We start from the raw sequence: 11,776 nt of genomic DNA, 5'->3' as shown, positions 1-11,776 counted from the left end.
TATAGTTACAGGGGAGAGGAGGGGGATGAATAAGACAATTGTAAACTGGGGATTATTAGGTGACCGTGATGGTGAGGGCCAGATTGGGAATTTAGCCAGGACACCGGGGTTAACACCCCTACTCTTACGATAAGTGCCATGGGATCTTTTAATGACCTCAGAGAGTCAGGACAACAGTAGTTGTCATTTTGTCACTAAGCTGGTTATTGTTAGTCTAAAGCATACTTTTACAAGTTTGTTTAATTTGCATTTGTCCCCCCACAGAGTAAACACAAACTGGAAGTGCAGTCTGTGTTGTTGAAAATGTATGCTATACCCCATCCACACTGAAGTGGCTCTGAAATGTACATCAACCAGGAATAAAGAGAAAGTTAACACTGTGAAATGTTTCGTACTTATTTGAAGTAAAGTGTCTGTTGACATGTTGGGAAAAATTAAAGGTCTACAATTTCTGTTTAATTCGTCAATATTACATTTTTATTCATTGATTTACTGGCCACCAATACTGTGGTTACATGTTCAGTATACTGTATGTATTGAACAGCAATCCCACTGCAGCCTACCTCACTAGCTCACTCTCCATCCCTGCTTTGGACAATTATTAACATGACTCTAGTACTTTGCCCTTTTCCTTAATGGTTGATATTAACGATGAAAGGAGATATCTGTCTCTCTCCTATTGTTAAATACTGTAGAAAAATAAAAAACAGGGAAAATAAGTACTGAGAACTACCAATTATTATAGATAAATATTAAAGAAAAGGGTAAACACAACACTGGACTGAACCCCCTAATTCAGGGGTGTCAAACTCAAATACCCAGTGGGCCAAAATGTAAAACCTGAACAAAGTCACGGGCCAACATTGAACAAATTAACCTTTTAATATGGACCCAAACAAGTTTTGCTTTAACATTGAATATGGAACAAGCATCGCTTATTACCATACAATATATAATTTAATAGTGGAGACATGCAAAATCGAATTTCAAATGAAAAAACACATCAATGGCATTCATTTATTAAATAAATAAAATTTAAATAAAAATTGTATGCCTCTTTTCTATTTGCAGCCTTCTGATTTAAATACCAAAATAAACTTTTTCCACTGGCTAATAATTTTACAAATAAAATGATAATAAATCAATCAACCATTCAAGCCCATGCCTTGTAGCAAGAAAAAGTGCATAAAGAAAACGTTAATTATTGCACACTGGTCTAATCTGATGTGCCCAAGCCAGATACCTGGCATCTCTTCTTGGATGCTAGTTCATCAATGTCTGGGCTCAAGCTCTGAGCTGAAGAAATCCTCAGTATCAAGCGAAGATGTTCATCAGTCAGACGTCTCCTGTGAGTTGTTTTGGTCATCTTCATCGAGGAGAAAAGTTGCTCGCATAGATAAGTGCTGCCGAACATGGAGAGCATCTGAGCAGCTTGGGTGCGGAGCTGAGGCATTGTGTCAGGGATGAACCGTGGAAACTGTGCGGCGCCCACAGCATCATACTTTGACTTCAGCGTGTCGTTGCACTGGAGTTCAATCAGCTCCATTTGGATGTTGGTTGGTGCATTTTCCACATCAACTGCGAAGGGATTACTAAGCAGTTCAAACTTGCATTTCTGGGCATCGAAGTCGGCAAATCGCCGGCTAAACTCAGCGGCGAGAACACTGAGTTTTTCAGCAAACTGTGCGCATGGGAACACGGCGGTAGAGATCTGCGCTTTTATGGATTGGCAGCAGGGAAAATGGCAAGGGTTTCCTTGCAGCATCTGATTCTCCCACAGGCACAGTTTAGTTTTGAAGGCCCTCACTGCAGCGTACATGTCTGTGATGATGCGCCCCCGCCCTTGAAGCTGCAGGTTCAGCGCATCGAGATGGCTCGAGATGTCACAGAGAAAGGCCAGCTCACACAGGAACTTTTGCTCCCGGAGCTCTGCTGTATCCTTCCCTTTGGTTTCCAGGAATTGACATATTTCCTCACGCAGCTCGAAACATCTGTTCAGTACTTTTCCTCTGCTTAGCCATCTCACCTCTGTGTGATACGGCACGTCTGCATATTCCGAACCACACTCCTCCAGAAAAGATTTAAACTGGCGGTGATTTAGACCTTTGGCTCTTATAAAGTTAACTACCTGTGTTACTGTGGTCATAACATGTTCCATCTTTAGGGCTTTGGCACACAGTGCTTCCTGATGTATGATGCAGTGGTAAACAGTTAGCTCACCTGCACAGTTCTCTTCCCGCATCTTCTCCCGAACCATGCCCACCAGTCCACTCTTTTTACCGCACATCGCTGGCGCACCATCTGTCGTTAATCCAACGAGTTTATCCCACGGCAGCTTTATTTCAGTTACACATTTGGAAACCTCCTCAAAGATTTCCTTTCCTGTGGTTGTGCCATGCATTGATTTGAATCCTAATAGCTCCTCCGTAACACACAGATTTGAGTCCACTCCACGGATGAAGACTGACAGCTGAGCAGTATCAGATGCGTCGCAGCTCTCAGCCACAGCGAGGGAGAACGCAACAAAATCTTTTCCCTTTTCCATCAGCTGGTCATACAGATTGGTGGCAAGATCACATGTGCGATCAGCTACTGTGTTCCTGCTCAGGCTCACGTTTGAAAATGCTTGTTTTTTCTCTGGGCATACGAGGTCACAAACCTTCATCATGCACTTTTTCATGAACTCTCCCTCAATTAAAGGGCCGGGCTGATTTTGCGATCTCTGCTGCCACTATATAACTAGCCTTTACAGCAGCCTCGCTTTGTGATGTGGCTTTTTTAAACATATTCTGTTGTGAAAGCAAACTTCTTTTCATCTCCTCTACTTTCTGGCTCCTTTGAGTCATGTCCAGGTCCTTGTATTTGTCATGGTGTTTCGTTTCATAGTGTCGTCTAATGTTGTACTCCTTACTTACAGCCACGTTGACTCCACAAACAAGACAAACAGGTTTGTCTTTTACATATGTAAACAGATATTCTGCCTCCCACTTGTCCAGAAAGCTCCTGTTTTCTGCCTTTCTTTTCGCCATTTTTGGGAAGGGTTAGCTCGCTGACAGTTGTAGCGTCTATGTTGCTATGACTACTGTCACAGAGGAGAGAGCGTTTCTGGGTCCTGTCCTGATTGGCGCGCGAAAACAGCAGAGCATTATGGGATTCGTAGTATTAGTGGTGAATGCGCTGTATAATACCGGCGGGCCAGCTCTAGTAGTAATTTGGTATTGTCTCGCGGGCCAAATATAATTACCCCGCGGGCCAAATTTGGCCCACGGGCCAGAGTTTGACACCCATGCCCTAATTGTCAAACTAACATTAATGTACAACAATATAGAAGATACATGACTAGAGGTTATGCAATATGGGTGTATATCCACAGCACGCTTCTTAGGTGTGTAATTGACATGACCAAGGAGCTATTGAAATTGAAACCTATGAAAAATGTACGTTATACCGCGTGATTTTACAGTACACAAACAAGAGTGTGTGCAATATAGAAGGGAAGTCGATGACAAAGGAGCTATTAAAATGTGAAAGTTTGAAAAATGAATGTAAAAACATGTGAGATGAAAATGGACAAACTAAAGGGTGTGTAACCTGTAGGGCCACTGAGTGTACATTCTGAACCTTGTTTGAGTCAAGTAGGTCACATGACCAAAGAGCTATTGAAATTTGAATGTAAAAAAAGTTTGTACTAACTAATTCAACTAGGAATACAAAATGCTCACATTTCCACATGTTTATTAGCTTTGGAAAGTGAATTAATGTCCAAATCGTGAAAATAAGACCTGTGCAATGTTGTGTGCAATTTTTCCAACATCATGACACTTATTTGGAGTCTGTTGCTCAAGTGGTTTGAAAGCTGTTGAGGTTTCAAAGCGCGAATATCTGTCAAATATCCTACTTGAAACTGTCTTTACCTCGGTCCTGTGTGTCTGTCATCTTGAGATTACGTTTCATCAACACCTTGACTTTTTCCTCAGTTGACTGATAGTTTTCATTTTCATCCTCCTTTATTCCCATTATCACAATATTATTTTTCATACTTCTGCACTTTAGATCAAGTCATTCGGGTTTCATTGTTTTATTATCATACCGTAGCCTCTCTGTACTGTCTTTTAGGGAGTCCACGGTAGTTTTCAATATATTATTTTCCGCTCATATTTCTTCCATTTTATTACTGTAATCCATTCCTGTTTTTAAGGCCTCAACCTCCCCCAGTAGCCCAGGAAATAGATCTAGTTTTTTAAATTGCTCGCTCATGCTTGTAAGCAATGCTCTATCTTCTGGACACAAAGTTATAAAAACGTCCCCCTACAATGTTAAATTTGATATCTTAGACGGAGGCTTCCCTCCCGTTTCGCTCCAGAACTCGAGGAAAGGTATTCTCTTGTTTCTTTTTCGAGCATATCAAAATGCTGATCAATAAATAGTTCCAGATTCTCTATGTTATCCAGAATGTTTGTTTTTCGTAGTTGTCAGGTAGTTGTCAGGTAATCCTCAATTTTTGTGATTCATTCATGGGACAAGCTGTGCCTACCACGCTGCCACCTGATCACGAAACCCAAACCGCGCTTCTTAACACCTGCCCTCTTAACCCGGAAGCCAACTGCACCAATGTGTGGGTCAGCCTGCAACTGAGGTCAGCCTGCAGGCACCCCACTCGCCATAAGGAGTCCCTAGAGTGCTATGAGCCAAGTAAAGCCCCGCTGGCCAAACCTTACAAGCCTCCCTATGGGACTCGCAGTCACGACACAGCCTGGGATCGAACCTGGGTCTGTAGTGATGCCTCAAGCACTGTGCCTTAGACCGCTGTGCCATTCGGGAGGCCCCTGTCATATCTTTCATTTGAGCCTAGAGAAAGTGATCTGCCCTCAGGCCTGGAGGGAAGCCAAAGTCATTCCGCTACCCAAGAATGGTAAAGCAGCCTTTACAGCAGACCTATCAGCTTGCTGCCAGCTCTTAGCAAACTGTTGGAAAAAATGGTGTTTGACCAAATACAATGCTATTTCTCTGTTAACACATTAACAACAGACTTTCAGCATGCTTATAGACAAGGGCACTCAACATCTCGACTCGAAACCTGCCTCCGCCTGCCCTGCCGGAAGCTGGGTCCGCGGTTTGTGGGGCCATTCAAAGTCCTGAGGAGACTGAACGAGGTATGCTACAGGTTACAGCTTCCCCCAGATTACCATATTAATCCCTCGTTCCATGTGTCTCTCCTCAGGCCGGTGGTGGCTGGTCCACTCCAGGAGTCTGAGGTGCGGGAGGTTCCTCCACCCCCTCTGGACACCGAGGGGGCCCCGGCGTATGCTGTTCGAGCCATCCTGGACTCAAGGCGTCTTCAGTACCTCGTGGAATGGGAGGGGTACGGTCCGGAAGAGACATTCTGGGTACCGGTGGAGGACGTCTTGGACCCTTCGTTGCTGCGGGAGTCACCGGCCTTCTAGCCATCGCCGATCCACTTTTCATTTTCCATTTGTGTTGTCTTTGTCTTACACACCTGGTTTCAATTCCCCAATTACTTGTTCATTATTTAACCCTCTGTTCCCCCATGTTTGTCAGTTTGAGTAATTGTTTATTGTAATGCGGTCCGCATTTGTGGCCTTGTATTTATTACGACGTGTATTGTTATATTATTGAGTAAAATTGCTTTCATTACTCATATCTGCTGTCCTGCGCCTAACTCATCTCACCAGCTACAAACAGACGCATTACATGACCAAAACATTTTGTATTTTCAATGTCTGTAAATGACGTCTTTTCAACTTTCATTCGGACCTGAAAATGAGCCGGATTTCAATGTCCGGAGAATATGTATTTTCAACGTTGGGAAAATACGTATTTTCAACTTTCATTCAGAACTGAACATTAACCTAATTTCAACGTTCGGAAACTATTTATTTGAAACATCTGGAAAATATGTATTTTCAATGTCCAAAAATACCTATTTTAAACATTCGGAAAATAGATTTTTTCACCTTTTAATTCAGAACCTAAAATGAACCTAACTTCATCTGGAGAATATGTTTTTTCAACGTAATTTTGCTTACCATACATGGGCGGTACATAAAAGAGCAATGCAACTTGACCTCTATGGTATGAGGTCATATTATGGGACGTACAGTAGTGGCCTAGTAGTTGTTGATACATTTTTTTATAGAGATATACAGTATATCATTGAGACGTGTTGTCTGAGAAGGAGCATCAGACGTGTGCCCATTGAGCATCATCACCACCAGCTGGTTGGGGGCTGAGGGGCTCATTAGGACAACTCAGATCTCTCTCTAACTTTCACCTAATTAAACCTGATATTAGAGAGAAAATACTGAGCCCCGGCTCTCCCTGTACAGCAACGGGTTGTTGTTGCTTTTCAAAACAAACAATGATCATAAGGCACTGCAGAATGATGAATAATTAATGTTAATTTTTAATGACTTTCAAAAAAAGCTAATTAGCCACAAAGGAGTTCTAGCAAGTATTTCATCACCATTTTCATTATGAGGGACCAGCATGGAGAAAAACATATCAACAGTGAAGATAACAAAAGTCAGGCCCAGAGAGGATATGTTTTGGCTATGTTTTGGTCAGTCACAGTATAATGTCTGCCTTTTGGCTACTAACAGTCAGGTACAGCAGGCTATGTTTTGGTCAGATGTTGTTTTGCCGGTAGTCTTCCCTGCTGGCTGATGGGAAGATGGATGGGAAGCCATCTAGCTGTGTATTAGAAATGATAATCAACAACATGTGCATAGTAGTTGTCACCAAACCTGGTCCCAGAGCAGTATGGTACAGACATTGTGTTAAAGCAGCCAAAGACCAAAACAACTAATCAACCCATGGTCAAAGCTACACATCCGGTCAAACATTTTAGAACACCTACTCATTCAAGGGGTTTTCTTTACATCCTACATTGTAGAATAATAGTGAAGACATCAAAACTTTGAAATAACACATATGGAATCATGTAGTAACCAAAAAAGTCTTAAACAAATGAAAATATATTTTATATTTGAGATTCTTCAAATGGCCACCCTTTGCCATGATGACAGCTTTGCACACTCTTGGCATTCTCTCAACCAGGTTCATGAGGTAGTCACCTGGAATGCATTTCAATTAACAGGTGTGCCTTGTTAAAAGTTAATTTGTGGAATTTCTTTCCTTAATGTGTTTGAGCCAATCGAGCAATGGACACTAGACCAGTGGAGATTTGTCCTTTGGTCTTTAGTCCAATTTGGAGATTTTTGGTTCCAACCGCTGTGTCTTTGTGAGATGCACAGTAGGTGAACGGATGATCTCAGCATGTGTATTTCCCACCGTAAAGCAAGGGGGAGGAGGTGTTATGGTGTGGGGGTGTTTTTCTGGTGACACTGTCTGTGATTTATTCAGAATTCAAGGTACACTTAACCAGCAGGGCTACCACCGCATTCTGCAGCGACACGTCATCCCATCTGGTTTGGGCTTAATGGGACTATAATTTGTTTTTCAACGGGACAATGACCCATCTAAAATAACCCTAATTTACAAGACAGATCTTATTTGATTAATGGTGGTCGGACCCATCTACAGTGGAAGTCGGAAGTTTACATACACCTTTGCCAAATGACCCAAACATTTTTCCAGCAAAACGTAGTCTGTCTTTTTTATGGCGGTTTTGGAGCGGTGGGTTCTTCCTTGCTAAGCGGCCTTTCAGGTTATGTCGATATAGGACTTGTTTTACTGTGGATATAAATACTTTTGTACCTGTTTCCTCCAGCATCTTCACAGGGTCCTTTGCTGTTGTTCTGGGATTGATTTCCACTTTTCGCACCAAAGTACGATCATCTCTAGGAGACAGAATGCGTCTCCTTCCTGAGCGGTATGATGGCTGCTTGGTCCCATGGTGTTTATACTTGCATACTATTGTTTGTACAGATTAATGTGGTACATTCAGGCATTTGGAAATTGCTCTCAAGGATGAACCAGACTTGTGGAGATCCACAATTTTTTTCTGAAGTTTTGGCCGATTTCTTTTGATTTTCCCATGATGCCAAGGAAAGAGGCACTGGGTTTGAAGGTAGGCCTTGAAATACATCCACAGGTACACCTCCAATTGACTCAAATGATGTCAATTAGCCTATCAGAAGCTTCTAAAGCCATGACATAATTTTCTGTATTTTTCCAAGCTGTTTAAAGGCACAGTCAACTTAGTGTATGTAAACTTCTGACCCACTGGAATTGTGATAGAGTGAATTATAAGTGAAATGATCTGTCTGTAATCAATTGTTGGAAAAATGACTTGTGTCATGCACAAAGTAGATGTCCTAACCGACTGCCAAAACTATAGTTTGTTAACAAGAAATTTGTGGAGTGGTTGAAAAATGAGTTTTAATGACTCCAACCTAATTGTATGTAAACTTCTGACTTCAACTGTAGATGCCAGGCGCACTGGTTTGTGTAAAGAACTGCAACGCTGCTGGGGTTTTCACGCCTAATTTCGACACTGTCATACAACATACAACAATTCGTCATTTTGTGAACGTATTATTTTCTTTGACAAATTTTGGGCGGAGTAAGACCTCTCGCTTTGCCTCTTCCTCTCTCTCTATAATTAGACAAATGCAGCTTCTCTTCTGTCATTACTTGTTGCCCTAAAATATTAAATAAACTCTTGCTCATCAGAATAATATCACAATTCGCTAGAATTATTGCTTTAATCTAGTTGACGTCGGTAAAGTTCTCTTTCATCTGCTTCTCTCATGCACTGAAGACATCTAGGGGTGGAGGGGAAAATTCAATAATTTCAAATGACATCAGCTTGACCGGATTTAAGAAAATTGAAACCTGTTAAAATGACCCAACATGTTTCTGATAAGATTTCAGTATGGCTTAAATGCATATTTTATGTAGTTGAAATACTATTTGATTTTATGATGCTAATAAAGAGAGCACCTTTACAGACGTCGCTAACTGTGCACTTTCAAGATGCTGAAAAATATATATATATTTCTCCAAATGTACACATAACATAGCCACAGCACTGCTATCATGCTCTTTTACCATTTCACCAAATATTTCACAAACATTAGGCTACTGTTCTGGCCCTCCCTGCTATTTATTTTCAACCATCCATTTCGCAGCTTTTCTCTTATTGAATTAAACTATGACATTGTCCTTTTTGCCTCAGTGGATCGACATGAACTTTTTCTGCCCAAGTTCCCAGAAGCATTTAACAATTGGCGTGTATTTGGCAAGATTTGCCTACCTACAGTTATGGCCTAAAGTTTAGGCTTAGGCTACGCACTAACACCAGATTAAAATAATGAAAGAAAATCCTCAATGTAGCCTATAGTAATGAATTGCAGAAGAAATATACATTTATGGATTTTTAATGCATTGTTTTCACTTTATTCAACCAGCCAGCCTCCCACCTGCCCTTCATCCGCACAATATTTCATGACCCTAAACCCACAGATATGACTGCAGGTTATGAGTAAACTCACACATCAATAGTATCTACAGTACAACTGCACTTTTTAAAAAATGTATCCATTATTTTACCAGGTAAGTTGACTGAGAACACATTCTCATTTACAGCAAATGACCTGGGGAATAGTTACAGAGGAGAGGAGGGGGATTATTAGGTGACCAGATTGGGAATTTAGCCAGGACACCAGGGTTAACAGCACTACTCTTACGATAAGTGTCATGGGATCTTTAATGACCTCAGAGAGTCAGGACACCTGTTTAACTTCCCATCCGAAAGACAGCACCCTACACAGAGCAGTGTCCCCAATCACTGCCCTGGGGAATTTGGATATTTTTTAGACTAGTGGAAAGAGTGCATCCTACTGGCCCTCCAACACCACTTCCAGCAGCATCTGGGCTCCCATCCAGGGACTGACCAGGACCAACCCTGGTTAGCTTCAGAAGCAAGCCAGCAGTGGTAGGCTGGGTGATATGATGCTGCCACTTGTACTGCTACACAACAAACACTGCTAACACTCACATGTAGGCCTATTTACACATCTCAGTCAGAAATATCACTACATTTGATGAAAAATGTTTACTATAATCTGTGTGTTACTCCTCGTGAATGCCACACATAGGCATATATCCTGAAAACATGTTGAAATGTTATAATCCTATGAGATTACTGTGCATTACAGTAATTATATGGTTGGTCTAAATATAGGAATGAGGTGTATCTCAAGGTTCATGACAACATTCCTTTGAGAAATCCTCCATAAATAAAATGTTCTATAAAGGCTTCATCCAGAGCACTCTGTCAGTAGATCTTTGCCTGGGGATTCAAGAGGAGACTGAGAGAATACCTGTTTGTACTGTGCTGCTTCAATGGCATGATTCCTTTCTAAGACAACCTGCCATATTTAAATCTACATCCTACAACCAAGAAGAAACAAAGCATTATATTGGAAATGTGCTTCTGCTTTTTTAATTTCATCTAAGCTTTTAAATATATTTAAATATGTTATCTATTGCTCGAAAGTTAACATGATTTCATGTTTAAATGTCATCCTTTGTGACATGTTTATGAAATGCAATTACTGTACATAACTTCTTGTTATTGGCTATTTCATTGTGTGATTATGGCTGACAACAATACAACAGCTGCAGATGGTGGTAGCAGCTCCTCTCTGCAACAAGTTAATGACATGATCATAATAGTCCAGGTGATGAATGCAATCTTCATTTACATCATCTGCCTGCTCATCTTCACCTTCTTCAAAAAGGACACCTTTCTCTCAAACACACGTTATGTTTTCTTTGCTCACACACTGCTGGCTGACTGTCTGTACCTAATCATGACTAACAACTTGCTCCTCCTGACTTACTTTAGTGTCACCATGCCAGCTGCTGTGTGTGTTTTCTTCTGTGTGTTGCTTTGTGAGTTGACCTTTGTCACGCCGCTGACACTGACAGCCATGAGCCTGGAGCGATATGTGGCCATCTGCATGCCCCTGCGCCATGGAGAGCTCTCCACTGTACGCAGAGCCATTCACTGCATCCTACTCATCCACAGCATCAGTGCCATACAGCCCATCATAATTGTCTCCATCTTCTTTGCCTCAGTCCCTCTGGGCTTCTACACGCAGTATAAGCTGTGTTCAGCAGAGATGTTTATTGCACACAAGTGGCAGAGACACCTTAGATCAGTTATAGGTCAGTTCTACTTTCTGGTCATGTCCATCACCATTGTGTTAACCTATGTTAGAATAATTGCAGTGGCCAAAGAAGCTTCGGAAAATAAGAAATCTTTATCTAAATGTCGTAAAACGGTGATTCTCCACGCTATCCAGTTGTTCCTGTGTCTGATCCAGCTGTGGTGCCCGTTCATTGAGGCTGCCATCCTGCCAATTAATTTGAAATTGTACAATAATGTGAGATTCTTTGATTACATTATTTTTATTCTGGCCCCGCGATGTCTTTGTCCACTTGTCTATGGCCTAAGGGATGAAAAGTTTTTCCTTGCAATTAAATATTATGTATTTTTTGGGGTGAATAAGAACATTTCCCCAATACTTGTTGATAACTTAATTACTGGTCATATGAAAACATAACACTTGCTTAACAGGCAAGGCCGTTGGTATTGTTATTATTTAATCACATGATTTTGTGGTATTGAAAAGCACTTTGGTTTTCAAAGACCACAGACAATGATATATTGTGTTAATCTTAAGGTATATTTTAATGAACGGCTGGCTATGTTACATATGTGTTTAAGCTAATTATAGTATGTGCATTGCAGCGTCTTCTAATTCTAAAAAATGTAAACGTCTCA

General features: G+C 41.2%; 1 protein-coding gene across 1 annotated transcript; it reads left to right on the top strand.

Moving 5' to 3' along the window:
- Positions 1 to 10,583: 10,583 nt before the first annotated feature.
- Positions 10,584 to 11,555, top strand: LOC139382903 (odorant receptor 131-2-like). Its single transcript, XM_071127163.1, has one exon. The coding sequence runs from the start codon at positions 10,584 to 10,586 to the stop codon at positions 11,553 to 11,555; it is 972 nt and encodes a 323-aa protein (XP_070983264.1).
- Positions 11,556 to 11,776: the final 221 nt, after the last annotated feature.

The sequence above is a fragment of the Oncorhynchus clarkii genome, chromosome 24 (assembly GCF_045791955.1).
Source record: "Oncorhynchus clarkii lewisi isolate Uvic-CL-2024 chromosome 24, UVic_Ocla_1.0, whole genome shotgun sequence".
Lineage (NCBI taxonomy): Eukaryota > Metazoa > Chordata > Actinopteri > Salmoniformes > Salmonidae > Oncorhynchus > Oncorhynchus clarkii.
The sequence above is the reverse complement of the archived record's forward strand: the minus strand, read 5'-3'. Positions and strand labels throughout refer to the sequence as shown.

What these genes read in the sequence shown, in the direction of transcription:
- LOC139382903 (XM_071127163.1), top strand. Translation starts at nt 10,584, where the DNA reads ATGGCTGACAACAATACAACAGCTGCAGATGGTGGTAGCAGCTCCTCT.